Here is a 21,291-nt window from a genome sequence, read left to right as displayed (position 1 = left end):
CCCTTTTATTGCATGTAGTGTTTATGAGACGCATCGTGTGCAGCACAGTTAGATTCTTGTGAAAGAGTCTACCCCTTTCTCTTCTTTCTTGTAGATCGTGATGGCGGCGCAGCTAATCCGTGATCGAGTAGAGATGGAGTGCTAGAGGGAGCTTGGGAGACCCTCGAAAGGCAACACGAGGTGCCGATTTCGGGGCACCATTCGATTCACGGCTACTTCTTTGGTGCATCCAGATGAACCTGCACGGACGCTTCAGCGCACGGTGGAGTGGACAACTCCTTGGATTAGTTTTGTGTATTTTGAGGGTGGGTGTATTTAGGACTGACTGTTAGGTTTACTCTTTTGTTTTGTATGGGTAGACCTGATGTATAGGAATTTGATGATTGTATACTTGTGGCTGAAGCCACTACTATGGACACCTTTGCTCTGGATGACACTATATATTTTGTAAAACTCCCATATTTTGGACAGCCTTAAATGATGAATGCATTTATGATCGATCTTGTTATTTGAAAAGAAAGCGTTAGCAACTTTATTGTAAAAGAGTTTATCAACCGTATTTTATTCTTTTATTTTCACGTGACGACCTAAAGTAATGGCTGGTACATTCTTTCTTTTGAAAAAGCAAAATAGTTTAGAGATTATGAGCGGTGAGAAAGAAATGACTCCGAATAGAGTTGTGAACTGGCCATTCAGGACTCTGTAGTGAGGATTTTCCTTCGAAACCTTGTTTTGGTGAAAAGAGAAAGAAATGAAAAAGAAAAAGAAGAAAAAAAAAAATTTACCATGGTTTTTGTTAATTAAATCATTACTATTAAACCAGTCATTATTTTGGGGACGCCACAATTGGTGGTATCAGAGCAAAAGTTGGATTCTAGTGAACCTGTTATGGTCTTGCTGTGTGAATGCTGTGTATCTCTGAAACTTGGAAGTAGGTTTCGGGGAGTGACGTTAAGTCACACATTGTGTGTATTTCTGCCTTATTGTCTTGAGCATGGATGTGTGACTGATTCATAGGGTTGTTGTGTGTATGAGTATGTATAAAGAGAAGGATGTTGTTATAACTGGCATAGCCTGTGTGGTACACTCTCTCATTTGGATTTCTTGGGTGCTAATAGTTTCCCTACAGGATAGGTATGGCAGGACGTGGTAGGGATCAGAACCGTGACGTCCTTGACCGCATCACCGCTGTGCTGGAGACTCTAGTGCAGGAACGTGATGTGGAGCCGGCGGAGTATCGGGGACTCATGGCTTTCCGTAAGAACCACCCGCCAAAGTTCAGTGGAGACTATGATCCGGAAGGTGCTAGGTTGTGGTTAGCTGAGACGGAAAAGATTTTCGAGGCGATGGGTTGCCTTGAGGAGCATAAGGTTCTTTATGCGACATTTATGCTCCAAGGGGAGGCTGAGAATTGGTGGAAGTTCGTGAAGCCTTCATTTGTTGCACCTGGAGGCGTGATTCCTTGGAATGCCTTCAAGGACAAATTCCTGGAGAATTACTTTCCACGAGATCTCAGGAAGAGAAAGGCGAGGGAATTTCTGGATCTGAAGCAAGGAAACATGTCTGTTGGGAGTACACGGCTAAGTTTAATGAGCTTCTGCAGTATTGGCCTCAATACCAAGATGCTCGGAATGAGGAAGATTTATGTGCTCAGTTTGAGAATGGGCTTCGATTGGAGATCCAACAGGCGGTTAGTTATATGCAGATCACGGATTTTAATCAGTTGGTGACAAAGTGCAGGATTTTTGAAGATAAGATGAAGGAGAGGCAAGCTAGAGGTGTTGGAGGACCTCAGAGAAACCATCCTTTTAGGGGGAATGGTAACAAGAGGATGAAGCCGTATGCTAGCAACAAGGGGAAGCAACCTATGGCTGCCTCCAACATGAGCCAGTCAAGGGGGACTGGGGTACAATGCTTTCAGTGTGGAGGACCGCATCTTAAGAGGAATTGCCCACAGCTCCAGCAGACACAGGAGAACCGTTGTTATGTGTGTGGCAAGGTGGGCCATTATGCTCGAGAATGTAGGGTGACCGGGAGGCCAACAGTGACGGCCAATTCCAACACCGTTAATCGTGGACCCACTAATTCCACAAGGAGTGGTAATGTTAGCAACAACAACACTAGTGGTGGAAGACCAAAAGTACCCTCTCGGGTATTTGCTATGAGTGGTTCAGAAGCGGCTGCCTCCGATGATTTGATAAGGGGTAAGTGTTTGATTGCTGATAAACTACTAGATGTACTTTATGATTCAGGTGCCACGCATTCTTTCATATCTCATGCATGTGTGGAGAGGTTGGGGTTATGTGCGACGGAGTTACCATATGATATGGTGGTGTCTACTCCGACGAGCGAGCCTGTAACCACCTCTCGGGTGTGTTTGAAGTGTCCCATAATTGTTGAGGGTCGATCTTTTATGGCGGATTTGATTTGCCTACCTTTAGCTCATCTAGATGTGATCTTGGGGATGGATTGGTTATCTACTAACCATATCTTTCTAGACTGTAAGGAGAAGATGCTAGTGTTTGGTGGAGATGTAGTTCCAAGTGAATCTTTGAAAGAGGATGCAGCCAACGAAGGAACGGGGGATGTTCGAACTTACATGGTGTTGTTCTCTATGTATGTGGAAGAGGACGCTGAAGTTAGTTGTATACCGGTGGTGTCAGAATTTCCAGAAGTTTTTCCGGATGATGTTTGTGAATTGCCACCTGAGAGAGAAGTGGAATTCATTATTGACTTGGTGCCTGGGGCGAATCCAGTGTCGATTGCGCCTTATAGAATGTCTCCGGTAGAACTAGCAGAGGTGAAGGCACAAGTGCAGGATCTTTTGAGCAAACAATTTGTTCGTCCAAGTGCATCACCATGGGGAGCACCGGTCTTGTTGGTTAAAAAGAAGGATGGAAGTATGAGGATGTGTGTAGACTACCGGCAGTTAAACAAGGTCACTATCAAGAACAAATATCCGCTACCAAGGATAGATGATTTGATTGACCAATTGAGGGGAGCAACGGTATTTTCGAAGATAGATTTGCGATCGGGGTATCATCAAATCCGAGTTAAGAAGGAAGATATCCCAAAGACTGCGTTTCGGACTCGGTATGGGCACTACGAGTATTTAGTCATGCCATTTGGAGTGACTAATGCTCCGGCTATTTTCATGGACTATATGAACCGTATATTCCATGATTACTTGGACCAATTTGTGGTTGTGTTTATTGATGATATCCTAGTGTATTCAAGGAATAAGGAGGAGCATGAGAAGCACTTGAGGATTGTGTTGCATATCCTGAGGGATAGGAAGTTGTTCGCCAAATTGTCAAAATGTGACTTTTGGTTGGAGAAAGTGCAGTTCTTGGGGCACGTGATTTCTAAGGATGGGGTTGCGGTGGATCCAAACAAGGTGGAGTCGGTTATGGAGTGGCAACAACCGACAACTCCAACGGAGGTTCGAAGTTTCTTGGGGTTAGCTGGTTATTATAGAAAATTCATTGAAGGATTTTCTAAATTGGCATTGCCCCTAACTAAGTTGACTCGTAAGAATGAGAAGTTTGTCTGGAATGAGAAGTGTGATCAAAGTTTCCAAGAGTTGAAGAGGCGGTTGACGACAGCTCCAGTGTTAATTTTGCCCGACCCTAAGAGAACATTTGAAGTGTATTGCGATGCAAGCGGGCAAGGCTTGGGATGTGTGTTGATGCAAGAGGGAAGAGTAGTGGCTTATGCTTCGCGTCAATTACGTCCTCATGAAGTTAACTATCCGACTCATGACTTGGAACTAGCAGCGGTGGTCTTTGCCTTAAAGATTTGGAGGCATTATTTGTACGGTACTCGTTTTGAAGTTTTCAGTGATCACAAGAGTCTCAAATACTTGTTCGATCAGAAGGAACTCAATATGAGACAACGAAGATGGATGGAGTTCCTCAAGGATTATGATTTTGGACTTTCCTACCATCCAGGAAAGGCTAATGTAGTAGCCGATGCGCTAAGCCGGAAATCTTTACATGTTGCGACTATGATGAGTTTGGAGCAGAGATTGATAGAGGAGTTCCGAGATCTGAATCTAGCAATCGAGGTGCGACCCAAGAGCTTATTTGTGGGAACGTTGCAGATTACCAATGAATTTGTAGACCACATACGCGAGGCTCAAGGGGATGATCCGTTTTTGCAAGGCAAGGTGTTAGATGTAATGGGGGATAGGGGTGTGGAGTTTGAGAAGGATACAACCGGGTTAATTAGATTCAAGGGGAGGATATGTGTGCCATCTCTAGATGATTTGAAAGTTCAGATTTTGGAGGAAGCACATAAAAGTCGTCTTAGTTTCCATCCAGGAATGACTAAGATGTACCAAGATTTGAAGAGAAGTTTTTGGTGGCATGGCATGAAGAAAGATGTAGCCGAATATGTAGCAAGATGTTTGACATGTCAAAAGGCTAAGGTTGAGCACCAGCGACCATCGGGAGAATTGAAGCCATTGGAGATTCCGGAATGGAAATGGGAGAGCATATCTATGGATTTTGTATCTAGTTTACCCAAGACTAGTCGTGGGCATGATGCTGTGTGGGTCATAGTAGATCGACTCACCAAATCTGCTCATTTTATCCCAGTGAATATGAAGTATAGAATGGAAAAGCTAGTGGAGTTGTACATCAAGGAAGTAGTAAGGTTGCATGGAATTCCTTCTAGTATTGTATCTGACAGGGATCCAAGGTTCACTTCGCGATTTTGGACGAGTCTACATGAAGCCTTGGGGACAAAGCTGAAGCTTAGTTCAGCTTATCATCCTCAAACAGATGGTCAGACTGAACGAACCATTCAGACTCTAGAGGATCTACTTCGGGCGTGTATTATAGAGCAACAAGGTAGCTGGATGGATTGTTTGCCATTGATTGAGTTTACTTACAACAATAGTTACCAAGCCAGTATTGGTATGGCTCCTTTTGAAGCTTTATATGGACGAAAGTGCAAAACTCCTATTTGTTGGTATGATGATGGAGAAGCAGTACTTCTTGGACCTGAAATGCTACAACAGATTAATGAACAAGTGAGGTTGATTCGAGAGAAGATAAAAGCATCTCAGGATAGGCAGAAGAGCTACTATGATAGAAGGAGGAAGCCACTAGATTTTCAGGAAGGAGAACATGTGTTTTTGAAGGTTTCTCCCTTAACCGGAGTCGGAAGGGCTCTTAAAGCTAGGAAGTTGACACCCAAGTATCTAGGTCCATATCAGATTTTGAAGAAGATTGGGCCTGTAGCTTATCATATCGCCTTACCTCCGAGTTTATCGAATTTGCATCCTGTGTTCCATGTCTCTCAACTGAGACGGTACAACCCAGATCCATCACATATACTTGCAGTGGACGAGGTACAGGTGAAGGATAACCTCACCTATAGAGCACAACCTCAGAAGATCGCTGACCGAAGAATAAAGTCGTTGAGAGGAAAGGAGATCGCATTGGTGAAGGTGCAGTGGGGAACCGATGAGGGTGATTCTACATGGGAGTTGGAGGATAGGATGAGAGAATTGTACCCAAGTTTGTTCATAGAGTAGTTAATTTCGGGGACGAAATTCCTAAAAGGGTGGGAGTATTGTAACATCCTGGAAATTTCTACCCGGAGTCTTTGGAAACGATGTATTTTGAATGATTATATATAAGTATTATTCAGTGTATATGCCTATATGTTCTTGGTAGAAGTAGGAATAGCGGGGGGCAAGATATGCGGGTTAGGCTAATTAAGGGAGAGAAATCCATAACTGGGAGGTTATGGGTTAATTCCTAATTAATTAGTTAAAAATCATCGTTTTGCGTGCGACTTAAAATTTAACAAAACCAACCTCTAAACCACGCTCGGGGTTTCATTTTGAGCGTTTTGATATATATATTGCTTGCTTTCGAAAACTGGCCCCGGCGGACGCAGAGAAACGCGAGAAACTGGAATCAGAGAAACGACACGCAAACCGAGGCAGGATTTTAGCGTTTCAAAGGTCAGATTTTTCTCACTTTTGTGACTGAGTATGGGTCACAGTCAAGAAGAGAAAGTGGGCCCTTTTGCTCCAATCAAATAGGGACATGTGGCAGAGCTTGAATAAAATAATAGAAAAAGAGAAAACCCTTTTATTAAAACCCAAAAAAGCAACCCTCTCTCTCTCTTCACTCAGCCCAATTTCAGAACAGCTCTCTCCCTCCCTCTTCCTCACGTTGCTTTTTCCTTCTCCTCCATTCTCCATTGAAGCTCCAAGCAAAGCTTCAACCTTTGATGCTCATTTCTGCTCCAAATCGCGAAAGGAGGGCACTTTTGGAGTCGTGAAGTGCGTGGCTACGAGTGGGACTTCGAAAATTCAGGTTTGGGTGGACTTCTTTCTCTCTTAAATTTCGTGGGTATGGGGTTTTGGGAGATATGATGGGTGGTTTTGTTAGTTTTCTGCTGTGTGATGATTATTTGTGAAGGCATTTGCTGAAAACTTGTTGAAATCGCCATGTTTGGATGAGTTAGACATACCCATTCTGTTTTAGGGTTTTTGTGATGATGTTTGTGATGTTTATATGCTGAAATTGCTGTTGGAAATCTGTTAGAGATGAAGGGTAGAACTAACCCAAGGTTAGAAAGTGAGAATGTGAGGTTATGAGTGGAAAAAGAGTGAGACTTTGAGAATTGGAAGGCTAAGTCTGAATTCTGTGGTAAATGGAGGTTAGAGTGAGTTAATACTAGCTTGAAATGTCATTTAGAACATGTGAGAAAGGTTAGGCTGAGCTAGAGAGAAAAACAAAAGACCAAAGTGAACAAAGAGCCATTGCTAGGGCAAATTTGGGTGTTGAAGAGTCAAATTTTGATTCGGTGAGATTTTAGGTGTAAATCCAGTTTGAACAAGTCTAAATGGATGTTATGGACTGGTGTGAGGTGAGAGTTTGCCTCAAATTTACCTCATTCTAAATTTCACTTTTCAAACCTAGAAAACCCATTGAATTGAGGGGTTTTGGACACCTAGATTTTGTGTTGCTGTGGTTTGAAGCTTGGCTTTGGTTTAGACATGTTTGATACATGATTTGGGACTTGTAGGATTTGATTTGGGCAAGATTGGATGAGAGGAAGAGTGACTTTCGAAATCTGCACTTATGCAGAATTTTTGCTGTGAAATTGTGCAGCAGAATTTTGCACAAGTGCAGAAAAATGCTTGTGTGTGGTTGGCTATGGAAAGTCTAGTGCAGAATGAGTTCTGGATGTTTTCTAGTAGATCCCAACGGTCATAATGTAGGCTTATGCACTATAGACTTCCAGAAAAATTTTGGAGTCGATCCAACGGTTAACAAATTGGATCGAAGGAATTGTTACTGGGGTCTTTGAGTGGGAAAAGCTGTGATTTTTGGTTGGTGTTTTGGCAGAGTTTTCTGCCTTTGCTTTGTTTTGCTTGGCTGTGATAGCTTGTGCTGTGTGAATGTTGTTTTGCTTGGATGTTGTGGAAGCTTGGGAGGATTGATGGGGACCCGGTGTTGAGAGAAACGAGGATATGGGCTACGTGGGAGTACGTGAGCTCAGTTGGAGGTGGGCAACAGGGGATGGTGGGTTTATGCGCGCATTGTGGATGTGGAAAACTTGTTGTGCACCATCGCCCGACCGCCACCTAGTACCACATGTGATGGGTACCCCATAATCCTACAAGCTTGAGATGAGGAAGTGTTGAAGGGTGAAACTTCCTGCTTTTATTGTTGACCACAGAGTGGTACCTGGAGATATGTCGCGGGGGTCAGGAGACCTTGGGGACGTCAGGTGGGGTGCTATTGCCCAAAACCAAGCTTGACCAATCCCGACCCAACCCGGGCATAGTCGGTCAGTGAGAACCTGTGATGTACCTAAGCAGGCGAGCTCCTGGCAGTCAACAGATAAAAGGAAAACAAGACCACAAAGCAAGGAGGCTTGTGGTGGCTGGCCAGCTGTGAATTTTGTGTAATATGTGGATTGTGGCCTCTGGTAATCGATTACCAAGGGTGGGTAATCGATTACAAGGCTTAAAATTGAGGACAGGAGGCTAAGATGGTCTCTGGTAATCGATTACCAAGGGGTGTAATCGATTACCAGGCTTGAAAACGAAGTCAGGAAACTTAGGGAGCCTCTGGTAATCGATTACCAGCCTGTGTAATCGATTACACAGAGGAATGGGTCACTGGTAATCGATTACCAGGCATGTGTAATCGATTACACAATGTATTATTGCATATTTCATGTCCTGAGGCTGTGTAATTCAAGTTTAGCCTCTGGTAATCGATTACCAAGGTTGTGTAATCGATTACCAGAGATGGAAAGCCTTAAAATACCCCTTTTATTGCATGTAGTGTTTATGAGACGCATCGTGTGCAGCACAGTTAGATTCTTGTGAAAGAGTCTACCCCTTTCTCTTCTTTCTTGTAGATCGTGATGGCGGCGCAGCTAATCCGTGATCGAGTAGAGATGGAGTGCCTAGAGGGAGCTTGGGAGACCCTCGAAGGCAACACGAGGTGCCGATTTCGGGGCACCATTCGATTCACGGCTACTTCTTTGGTGCATCCAGATGAACCTGCACGGACGCTTCAGCGCACGGTGGAGTGGACAACTCCTTGGATTAGTTTTGTGTATTTTTGAGGGTGGGTGTATTTAGGACTGACTGTTAGGTTTACTCTTTTGTTTTGTATGGGTAGACCTGATGTATAGGAATTTGATGATTGTATACTTGTGGCTGAAGCCACTACTATGGACACCTTTGCTCTGGATGACACTATATATTTTGTAAAACTCCCATATTTTGGACAGCCTTAAATGATGAATGCATTTATGATCGATCTTGTTATTTGAAAAGAAAGCGTTAGCAACTTTATTTGTAAAAGAGTTTATCAACCGTATTTTATTCTTTTATTTTCACGTGACGACCTAAAGTAATGGCTGGTACATTCTTTCTTTTGAAAAAGCAAAATAGTTTAGAGATTATGAGCGGTGAGAAAGAAATGACTCCGAATAGAGTTGTGAACTGGCCATTCAGGACTCTGTAGTGAGGATTTTCCTTCGAAACCTTGTTTTGGTGAAAAGAGAAAGAAATGAAAAAGAAAAAGAAGAAAAAAAAAAAATTTACCATGGTTTTTGTTAATTAAATCATTACTATTAAACCAGTCATTATTTTGGGGACGCCACAATTGGTGGTATCAGAGCAAAAGTTGGATTCTAGTGAACCTGTTATGGTCTTGCTGTGTGAATGCTGTGTATCTCTGAAACTTGGAAGTAGGTTTCGGGGAGTGACGTTAAGTCACACATTGTGTGTATTTCTGCCTTATTGTCTTGAGCATGGATGTGTGACTGATTCATAGGGTTGTTGTGTGTATGAGTATGTATAAAGAGAAGGATGTTGTTATAACTGGCATAGCCTGTGTGGTACACTCTCTCATTTGGATTTCTTGGGTGCTAATAGTTTCCCTACAGGATAGGTATGGCAGGACGTGGTAGGGATCAGAACCGTGACGTCCTTGACCGCATCACCGCTGTGCTGGAGACTCTAGTGCAGGAACGTGATGTGGAGCCGGCGGAGTATCGGGGACTCATGGCTTTCCGTAAGAACCACCCGCCAAAGTTCAGTGGAGACTATGATCCGGAAGGTGCTAGGTTGTGGTTAGCTGAGACGGAAAAGATTTTCGAGGCGATAGGTTGCCTTGAGGAGCATAAGGTTCTTTATGCGACATTTATGCTCCAAGGGGAGGCTGAGAATTGGTGGAAGTTCGTGAAGCCTTCATTTGTTGCACCTGGAGGCGTGATTCCTTGGAATGCCTTCAAGGACAAATTCCTGGAGAATTACTTTCCACGAGATCTCAGGAAGAGAAAGGCGAGGGAATTTCTGGATCTGAAGCAAGGAAACATGTCTGTTGGGGAGTACACGGCTAAGTTTAATGAGCTTCTGCAGTATTGGCCTCAATACCAAGATGCTCGGAATGAGGAAGATTTATGTGCTCAGTTTGAGAATGGGCTTCGATTGGAGATCCAACAGGCGGTTAGTTATATGCAGATCACGGATTTTAATCAGTTGGTGACAAAGTGCAGGATTTTTGAAGATAAGATGAAGGAGAGGCAAGCTAGAGGTGTTGGAGGACCTCAGAGAAACCATCCTTTTAGGGGGAATGGTAACAAGAGGATGAAGCCGTATGCTAGCAACAAGGGGAAGCAACCTATGGCTGCCTCCAACATGAGCCAGTCAAGGGGGACTGGGGTACAATGCTTTCAGTGTGGAGGACCGCATCTTAAGAGGAATTGCCCACAGCTCCAGCAGACACAGGAGAACCGTTGTTATGTGTGTGGCAAGGTGGGCCATTATGCTCGAGAATGTAGGGTGACCGGGAGGCCAACAGTGACGGCCAATTCCAACACCGTTAATCGTGGACCCACTAATTCCACAAGGAGTGGTAATGTTAGCAACAACAACACTAGTGGTGGAAGACCAAAAGTACCCTCTCGGGTATTTGCTATGAGTGGTTCAGAAGCGGCTGCCTCCGATGATTTGATAAGGGGTAAGTGTTTGATTGCTGATAAACTACTAGATGTACTTTATGATTCAGGTGCCACGCATTCTTTCATATCTCATGCATGTGTGGAGAGGTTGGGGTTATGTGCGACGGAGTTACCATATGATATGGTGGTGTCTACTCCGACGAGCGAGCCTGTAACCACCTCTCGGGTGTGTTTGAAGTGTCCCATAATTGTTGAGGGTCGATCTTTTATGGCGGATTTGATTTGCCTACCTTTAGCTCATCTAGATGTGATCTTGGGGATGGATTGGTTATCTACTAACCATATCTTTCTAGACTGTAAGGAGAAGATGCTAGTGTTTGGTGGAGATGTAGTTCCAAGTGAATCTTTGAAAGAGGATGCAGCCAACGAAGGAACGGGGGATGTTCGAACTTACATGGTGTTGTTCTCTATGTATGTGGAAGAGGACGCTGAAGTTAGTTGTATACCGGTGGTGTCAGAATTTCCAGAAGTTTTTCCGGATGATGTTTGTGAATTGCCACCTGAGAGAGAAGTGGAATTCATTATTGACTTGGTGCCTGGGGCGAATCCAGTGTCGATTGCGCCTTATAGAATGTCTCCGGTAGAACTAGCAGAGGTGAAGGCACAAGTGCAGGATCTTTTGAGCAAACAATTTGTTCGTCCAAGTGCATCACCATGGGGAGCACCGGTCTTGTTGGTTAAAAAGAAGGATGGAAGTATGAGGATGTGTGTAGACTACCGGCAGTTAAACAAGGTCACTATCAAGAACAAATATCCGCTACCAAGGATAGATGATTTGATTGACCAATTGAGGGGAGCAACGGTATTTTCGAAGATAGATTTGCGATCGGGGTATCATCAAATCCGAGTTAAGAAGGAAGATATCCCAAAGACTGCGTTTCGGACTCGGTATGGGCACTACGAGTATTTAGTCATGCCATTTGGAGTGACTAATGCTCCGGCTATTTTCATGGACTATATGAACCGTATATTCCATGATTACTTGGACCAATTTGTGGTTGTGTTTATTGATGATATCCTAGTGTATTCAAGGAATAAGGAGGAGCATGAGAAGCACTTGAGGATTGTGTTGCATATCCTGAGGGATAGGAAGTTGTTCGCCAAATTGTCAAAATGTGACTTTTGGTTGGAGAAAGTGCAGTTCTTGGGGCACGTGATTTCTAAGGATGGGGTTGCGGTGGATCCAAACAAGGTGGAGTCGGTTATGGAGTGGCAACAACCGACAACTCCAACGGAGGTTCGAAGTTTCTTGGGGTTAGCTGGTTATTATAGAAAATTCATTGAAGGATTTTCTAAATTGGCATTGCCCCTAACTAAGTTGACTCGTAAGAATGAGAAGTTTGTCTGGAATGAGAAGTGTGATCAAAGTTTCCAAGAGTTGAAGAGGCGGTTGACGACAGCTCCAGTGTTAATTTTGCCCGACCCTAAGAGAACATTTGAAGTGTATTGCGATGCAAGCGGGCAAGGCTTGGGATGTGTGTTGATGCAAGAGGGAAGAGTAGTGGCTTATGCTTCGCGTCAATTACGTCCTCATGAAGTTAACTATCCGACTCATGACTTGGAACTAGCAGCGGTGGTCTTTGCCTTAAAGATTTGGAGGCATTATTTGTACGGTACTCGTTTTGAAGTTTTCAGTGATCACAAGAGTCTCAAATACTTGTTCGATCAGAAGGAACTCAATATGAGACAACGAAGATGGATGGAGTTCCTCAAGGATTATGATTTTGGACTTTCCTACCATCCAGGAAAGGCTAATGTAGTAGCCGATGCGCTAAGCCGGAAATCTTTACATGTTGCGACTATGATGAGTTTGGAGCAGAGATTGATAGAGGAGTTCCGAGATCTGAATCTAGCAATCGAGGTGCGACCCAAGAGCTTATTTGTGGGAACGTTGCAGATTACCAATGAATTTGTAGACCACATACGCGAGGCTCAAGGGGATGATCCGTTTTTGCAAGGCAAGGTGTTAGATGTAATGGGGGATAGGGGTGTGGAGTTTGAGAAGGATACAACCGGGTTAATTAGATTCAAGGGGAGGATATGTGTGCCATCTCTAGATGATTTGAAAGTTCAGATTTTGGAGGAAGCACATAAAAGTCGTCTTAGTTTCCATCCAGGAATGACTAAGATGTACCAAGATTTGAAGAGAAGTTTTTGGTGGCATGGCATGAAGAAAGATGTAGCCGAATATGTAGCAAGATGTTTGACATGTCAAAAGGCTAAGGTTGAGCACCAGCGACCATCGGGAGAATTGAAGCCATTGGAGATTCCGGAATGGAAATGGGAGAGCATATCTATGGATTTTGTATCTAGTTTACCCAAGACTAGTCGTGGGCATGATGCTGTGTGGGTCATAGTAGATCGACTCACCAAATCTGCTCATTTTATCCCAGTGAATATGAAGTATAGAATGGAAAAGCTAGTGGAGTTGTACATCAAGGAAGTAGTAAGGTTGCATGGAATTCCTTCTAGTATTGTATCTGACAGGGATCCAAGGTTCACTTCGCGATTTTGGACGAGTCTACATGAAGCCTTGGGGACAAAGCTGAAGCTTAGTTCAGCTTATCATCCTCAAACAGATGGTCAGACTGAACGAACCATTCAGACTCTAGAGGATCTACTTCGGGCGTGTATTATAGAGCAACAAGGTAGCTGGATGGATTGTTTGCCATTGATTGAGTTTACTTACAACAATAGTTACCAAGCCAGTATTGGTATGGCTCCTTTTGAAGCTTTATATGGACGAAAGTGCAAAACTCCTATTTGTTGGTATGATGATGGAGAAGCAGTACTTCTTGGACCTGAAATGCTACAACAGATTAATGAACAAGTGAGGTTGATTCGAGAGAAGATAAAAGCATCTCAGGATAGGCAGAAGAGCTACTATGATAGAAGGAGGAAGCCACTAGATTTTCAGGAAGGAGAACATGTGTTTTTGAAGGTTTCTCCCTTAACCGGAGTCGGAAGGGCTCTTAAAGCTAGGAAGTTGACACCCAAGTATCTAGGTCCATATCAGATTTTGAAGAAGATTGGGCCTGTAGCTTATCATATCGCCTTACCTCCGAGTTTATCGAATTTGCATCCTGTGTTCCATGTCTCTCAACTGAGACGGTACAACCCAGATCCATCACATATACTTGCAGTGGACGAGGTACAGGTGAAGGATAACCTCACCTATAGAGCACAACCTCAGAAGATCGCTGACCGAAGAATAAAGTCGTTGAGAGGAAAGGAGATCGCATTGGTGAAGGTGCAGTGGGGAACCGATGAGGGTGATTCTACATGGGAGTTGGAGGATAGGATGAGAGAATTGTACCCAAGTTTGTTCATAGAGTAGTTAATTTCGGGGACGAAATTCCTAAAAGGGTGGGAGTATTGTAACATCCTGGAAATTTCTACCCGGAGTCTTTGGAAACGATGTATTTTGAATGATTATATATAAGTATTATTCAGTGTATATGCCTATATGTTCTTGGTAGAAGTAGGAATAGCGGGGGGCAAGATATGCGGGTTAGGCTAATTAAGGGAGAGAAATCCATAACTGGGAGGTTATGGGTTAATTCCTAATTAATTAGTTAAAAATCATCGTTTTGCGTGCGACTTAAAATTTAACAAAACCAACCTCTAAACCACGCTCGGGGTTTCATTTTGAGCGTTTTGATATATATATTGCTTGCTTTCGAAAACTGGCCCCGGCGGACGCAGAGAAACGCGAGAAACTGGAATCAGAGAAACGACACGCAAACCGAGGCAGGATTTTAGCGTTTCAAAGGTCAGATTTTTCTCACTTTTGTGACTGAGTATGGGTCACAGTCAAGAAGAGAAAGTGGGCCCTTTTGCTCCAATCAAATAGGGACATGTGGCAGAGCTTGAATAAAATAATAGAAAAAGAGAAAACCCTTTTATTAAAACCCAAAAAAGCAACCCTCTCTCTCTCTTCACTCAGCCCAATTTCAGAACAGCTCTCTCCCTCCCTCTTCCTCACGTTGCTTTTTCCTTCTCCTCCATTCTCCATTGAAGCTCCAAGCAAAGCTTCAACCTTTGATGCTCATTTCTGCTCCAAATCGCGAAAGGAGGGCACTTTTGGAGTCGTGAAGTGCGTGGCTACGAGTGGGACTTCGAAAATTCAGGTTTGGGTGGACTTCTTTCTCTCTTAAATTTCGTGGGTATGGGGTTTTGGGAGATATGATGGGTGGTTTTGTTAGTTTTCTGCTGTGTGATGATTATTTGTGAAGGCATTTGCTGAAAACTTGTTGAAATCGCCATGTTTGGATGAGTTAGACATACCCATTCTGTTTTAGGGTTTTTGTGATGATGTTTGTGATGTTTATATGCTGAAATTGCTGTTGGAAATCTGTTAGAGATGAAGGGTAGAACTAACCCAAGGTTAGAAAGTGAGAATGTGAGGTTATGAGTGGAAAAAGAGTGAGACTTTGAGAATTGGAAGGCTAAGTCTGAATTCTGTGGTAAATGGAGGTTAGAGTGAGTTAATACTAGCTTGAAATGTCATTTAGAACATGTGAGAAAGGTTAGGCTGAGCTAGAGAGAAAAACAAAAGACCAAAGTGAACAAAGAGCCATTGCTAGGGCAAATTTGGGTGTTGAAGAGTCAAATTTTGATTCGGTGAGATTTTAGGTGTAAATCCAGTTTGAACAAGTCTAAATGGATGTTATGGACTGGTGTGAGGTGAGAGTTTGCCTCAAATTTACCTCATTCTAAATTTCACTTTTCAAACCTAGAAAACCCATTGAATTGAGGGGTTTTGGACACCTAGATTTTGTGTTGCTGTGGTTTGAAGCTTGGCTTTGGTTTAGACATGTTTGATACATGATTTGGGACTTGTAGGATTTGATTTGGGCAAGATTGGATGAGAGGAAGAGTGACTTTCGAAATCTGCACTTATGCAGAATTTTTGCTGTGAAATTGTGCAGCAGAATTTTGCACAAGTGCAGAAAAATGCTTGTGTGTGGTTGGCTATGGAAAGTCTAGTGCAGAATGAGTTCTGGATGTTTTCTAGTAGATCCCAACGGTCATAATGTAGGCTTATGCACTATAGACTTCCAGAAAAATTTTGGAGTCGATCCAACGGTTAACAAATTGGATCGAAGGAATTGTTACTGGGGTCTTTGAGTGGGAAAAGCTGTGATTTTTGGTTGGTGTTTTGGCAGAGTTTTCTGCCTTTGCTTTGTTTTGCTTGGCTGTGATAGCTTGTGCTGTGTGAATGTTGTTTTGCTTGGATGTTGTGGAAGCTTGGGAGGATTGATGGGGACCCGGTGTTGAGAGAAACGAGGATATGGGCTACGTGGGAGTACGTGAGCTCAGTTGGAGGTGGGCAACAGGGGATGGTGGGTTTATGCGCGCATTGTGGATGTGGAAAACTTGTTGTGCACCATCGCCCGACCGCCACCTAGTACCACATGTGATGGGTACCCCATAATCCTACAAGCTTGAGATGAGGAAGTGTTGAAGGGTGAAACTTCCTGCTTTTATTGTTGACCACAGAGTGGTACCTGGAGATATGTCGCGGGGGTCAGGAGACCTTGGGGACGTCAGGTGGGGTGCTATTGCCCAAAACCAAGCTTGACCAATCCCGACCCAACCCGGGCATAGTCGGTCAGTGAGAACCTGTGATGTACCTAAGCAGGCGAGCTCCTGGCAGTCAACAGATAAAAGGAAAACAAGACCACAAAGCAAGGAGGCTTGTGGTGGCTGGCCAGCTGTGAATTTTGTGTAATATGTGGATTGTGGCCTCTGGTAATCGATTACCAAGGGTGGGTAATCGATTACAAGGCTTAAAATTGAGGACAGGAGGCTAAGATGGTCTCTGGTAATCGATTACCAAGGGGTGTAATCGATTACCAGGCTTGAAAACGAAGTCAGGAAACTTAGGGAGCCTCTGGTAATCGATTACCAGCCTGTGTAATCGATTACACAGAGGAATGGGTCACTGGTAATCGATTACCAGGCATGTGTAATCGATTACACAGTGTATTATTGCATATTTCATGTCCTGAGGCTGTGTAATTCAAGTTTAGCCTCTGGTAATCGATTACCAAGGTTGTGTAATCGATTACCAGAGATGGAAAGCCTTAAAATACCCCTTTTATTGCATGTAGTGTTTATGAGACGCATCGTGTGCAGCACAGTTAGATTCTTGTGAAAGAGTCTACCCCTTTCTCTTCTTTCTTGTAGATCGTGATGGCGGCGCAGCTAATCCGTGATCGAGTAGAGATGGAGTGCCTAGAGGGAGCTTGGGAGACCCTCGAAGGCAACACGAGGTGCCGATTTCGGGGCACCATTCGATTCACGGCTACTTCTTTGGTGCATCCAGATGAACCTGCACGGACGCTTCAGCGCACGGTGGAGTGGACAACTCCTTGGATTAGTTTTGTGTATTTTTGAGGGTGGGTGTATTTAGGACTGACTGTTAGGTTTACTCTTTTGTTTTGTATGGGTAGACCTGATGTATAGGAATTTGATGATTGTATACTTGTGGCTGAAGCCACTACTATGGACACCTTTGCTCTGGATGACACTATATATTTTGTAAAACTCCCATATTTTGGACAGCCTTAAATGATGAATGCATTTATGATCGATCTTGTTATTTGAAAAGAAAGCGTTAGCAACTTTATTTGTAAAAGAGTTTATCAACCGTATTTTATTCTTTTATTTTCACGTGACGACCTAAAGTAATGGCTGGTACATTCTTTCTTTTGAAAAAGCAAAATAGTTTAGAGATTATGAGCGGTGAGAAAGAAATGACTCCGAATAGAGTTGTGAACTGGCCATTCAGGACTCTGTAGTGAGGATTTTCCTTCGAAACCTTGTTTTGGTGAAAAGAGAAAGAAATGAAAAAGAAAAAGAAGAAAAAAAAAATTTACCATGGTTTTTGTTAATTAAATCATTACTATTAAACCAGTCATTATTTTGGGGACGCCACAACACCCGTTGTCCCGTTCACCCACTGACACTTAAAAACAGGCACTCTAAATGATGTATAATCAACCTCCCAAATTTCTTGAATGACACCAAAGTAAGACATGGATGCTCGAATGGGGTTGTTATCCGATGTACTGGAAAAGTGCTCCGAATCAGCATCAACACAGACCCCACTGTTTTGTACCGAACTTTTATCATCTTGGGACTTTGTGTAGAATGAATAATTGTTAATGTCATACCCCTTCCATGTAGGGACATTCAAATTTGGGCCAATGGCTAACAATGTGAGTCGTCTGGAAACACTTTTATCAGCAAGTATTGTTTGTCTAAACCAATTTATGAAAGTTTTGTTGTGCTCTTGCAATACCCTCATCATGTTCATTTTGGGGTGACTATCTCTAACATGTTTTTTGTGAGCCTCTATGTACGGAAACACCTCTGTTGTGTTGTTTAATATATACAAATGTGCTTGTGACACGTCATGTCTAGTCATTGTCACAACATTGTATCCACGAGTACCCTTGCCGGCTATTGGCTGGTCATGCCGGGATGCAGGAACACCGACAGGTTTCAATGAGTCAATGTACTGTGAGGCAAACTCAATGCATTCTTCAGCAACGTATCTTTCCACTATTGAGGCCTCTGGTCGATGTCGATTCTTCGTATAACCCTTTAAGACCTTCATGTACCGCTCAACTGGATACATCCATCTAAAATACGTAGGACCACAACACCTTATTTCCCTTACCAGATGAACAACTAAGTGTACCATAATGTCAAAAAATGAAGGAGGGAAAAACATCTCCATTTGACAAAGGACAACGACAACCTCATCTTCCAAAGCATCCAACTGTTTAGGGTCAATGACCTTGGCACATATAGCATTAAAAATGAAACACAAGCGACTGATTGCAACACGGACCTTCTCAGGCAATGTTCCGCGGATTGCAACAGGCAAAAGTTGTTGCATTAACACATGACAATCATGTGATTTCAAGCCAACCAACTTAAGCTCATTCACAGACACAAGACTCTTGATGTTTGAAGAGTAGCCTTGTGGGACTTTGATATTACGCAAGCATTCACAAAAACTTCTCTTTTCAGCTGTTGACATTGTGTAACAGGCTGGGGGCAGATATGTCCTGTTACCTTTTGAGATAGGATGCAACACTTGACGTATACCCATGTCAACCAAGTCTTGACGACACTTGAAACCATCCTTTGTCTTGCCTTTAATGTTTAGGAGGGTCCCAATTAAAGAATCACAAACATTTTTCTCGACATGCATGACGTCTATACAATGCCTAACATGATGATCGGACCAGTACGGAAGATCAAAGAAAATAGACTTCTTTTTCCACATGTTTGAAGTGGATGATGGTTTTTTTTGGGACTTGCCGAACATATTTACGACATCCTTGACCCGCTGATATACTTCATCACCAGTTAATGGATTTGGCGCGGTTTCATGTTCTTGACTTCCATCGAATGCCTTCTTCAAGCGTCGATACGGATGATACTGTTTGAGAAATCTTCGATGCCTAGTATACACAGTCTTCTTTCCATGTTTAAGTTGGCGGAAACTAGTATTCTGCTCACATATAGGACATGCGTGATGTCCTTTGACACTATATCCACTTAAATTTCCGTAGGCTGGAAAGTCATTGATGGTACAAAAAACCATTGCACGCAACTTGAAAGCATGCTGCAAATTTGCGTCCCATACATCAACCCCTTCATCCCACAATTTCCGCAAATCGTCAATTAAAGGTCTTAGATATACGTCAATATCATTACCTGGTTGTCTTGGACCAGCTATCATCATACTCAGCATAACATACTTTCGCTTCATGCACAACCACGGAGGGAGATTATAAATGAACAGCAAAACGGGCCACGAGCTATGGTTAGTAGTTAAGGTTCCAAATGGGTTCATTCCGTCCGTTGCAAGACCAAGCCTTAAATTTCTAGGCTCGGCCCCAAATTCAGGATACAGACGATCAATTGCCTTCCATTGCGGGCTATCTGCAGGATGTCGCATCAATCCATCTGATTTTCTAGTATTTGCATGCCATATAAGGTTCTTTGCATCTTCCCCATTAGCAAACAACCGTTTAAACCTTGGTATTATTGGGAGATACCAACACACCTTTGCTGGACGGCGGTCGGCGTCTGAGACTAGTACAGTAGAATCTCCGTTGGTCGGTCTGTACCGAGAAACCCCACACACAGGACAGTAATCTAGTTCAGCAAAATCATCTCTGTACAAAATGCAGTCATTACAACATGCATGAATTTTTTCGTACTGCATCCCAACTGGACATAAAATCTTCTTTGCTTGGTAGTGATTCTTTGGCAAGATGTTATCAGCAGGAAGCATGTTTGTCAACAACATCAGCAACTCACTAAAACTCTTGTCACTCCACCCAAATCGAGCCTTCAAGTTAACCAGAGCTAACACAGCTGACAATTTTGTGAAAGATATGCAGCCGGAATACAAAGGCATTTTTGAATCAACTTCTATGTTGTCATACAACGCTGCATGTGCCTCTTCAAACCCCTCTTGCCCAAGATCACGAATCATTTCTTCTATAGGATTTCCGCTGTCTGTAGTAACATCGTCAGCCTGTGACATGTCAGCTGTATCGAGGGATTCCCCATGCCATATCCACTTTGTGTAGCTACGAATTATTCCCTCACAAATAAGATGAGTTCTTATGTCATCAATTGTTGGCGCCTCCCATTTCCACACTTCACACATGGACAAAAAAATTTTCCCCACATAGGTTGCGCTTTACTTTGAGCAAATAGCAAAAACTCTTCAACACCATTCTCGTACTCTTCAGTTATACGTGATGCGTTCATCCAACTTCGATCCATGTTACACCTTCTATGTCAAATGTTAGTGGCTTAGGGGTTACTTGACATGCATCACAAGCATAGAGCACCAATTGCAGTAGAAAACACACCAGAACTGCACCTTTTGTACAAAACGCTGCAGTGGAAAACACATTAGCAATTGCAGTTAGTTGGACCAGCAATGCTAACAAGAAAAATGGTGCATGGTTGTTTCAAGGGATTCGGCATTTTTCAGTTTGTTGGCCTCTATTACCAATGCTTATAAGAAAAAATGAAGAAAAAAATGCACAAACGACAACATCGAAATTTAATGACGAAAGTGGTGCAATTGAAATTCAACATCATTTTTTAAACATTTATAAAATCAAATCAGCTGAATTTGGGAAAAATAATCTATGTCAAAGTAGTTGATTTCTGGTGGTAGAAGAAATTTCACTTCCTAATGGTGGCAGGATTTAAAGAGTATCTTTCAGCAGCAACACAATAACTGCTTTAATGATAATTTAAAGTGGAGGGTGGGTACGGGGTCCAATATTAGTTTGCGGAACGATTTATGGCTGCAGGACAACTGTAATATCCAACGAAAGTATCCCCAATTATATGTAATAAGTAAACAGCAGAATTTTCTAATTAATTCTATGGGAGAATTTGTGGACGGCAGATGGGAATGGAAGTTATCTTGGAGAAGGGACTTTTTTGACTATGAAATACAAATGGCAGCTGACTTTGTAGATGAGATTCATTCTGGTCACATACATGTTATTTGCAACTCTACAATGACAAGGAGACTTTGGTGGGAGCCTTTGAGATGGGTTAATAGAGTGGGTCCTTTTTCCACAGACCCAAAGAACCACTTTTTGCAATTCACTCAATGGAACAACAAAGCTAGTATAAACAACAGATGGAAATTTCTGTGGTTAGCTCTATCCTTCTTCGTCTGGCATCATAGAAATGCTATGATTTTCAAGAACCACCCGT

General features: G+C 42.9%; 1 protein-coding gene across 1 annotated transcript; it reads right to left on the bottom strand.

The window, feature by feature from the left end:
* Positions 1-17,437: 17,437 nt before the first annotated feature.
* LOC114404666 lies at positions 17,438-20,215 on the bottom strand. Its single transcript, XM_028367530.1, has one exon. It carries the CDS (start codon positions 20,213-20,215, stop codon positions 17,438-17,440), a length of 2,778 nt encoding a protein of 925 aa, XP_028223331.1.
* Positions 20,216-21,291: the final 1,076 nt, after the last annotated feature.

Source organism: Glycine soja, unplaced genomic scaffold, assembly GCF_004193775.1.
Source record: "Glycine soja cultivar W05 unplaced genomic scaffold, ASM419377v2 tig00105624_1_pilon, whole genome shotgun sequence".
NCBI classification, from domain to species: Eukaryota; Viridiplantae; Streptophyta; class Magnoliopsida; order Fabales; family Fabaceae; genus Glycine; species Glycine soja.
Note: the sequence above shows the minus strand (reverse complement) of the source record. Positions and strands in the feature narration are given on the sequence as shown.

Bases quoted from the DNA above. Each gene is read 5' to 3' on its own strand.
- LOC114404666 (XM_028367530.1), bottom strand. From the start codon at position 20,215: ATGTGTGAAGTGTGGAAATGGGAGGCGCCAACAATTGATGACATAAGA.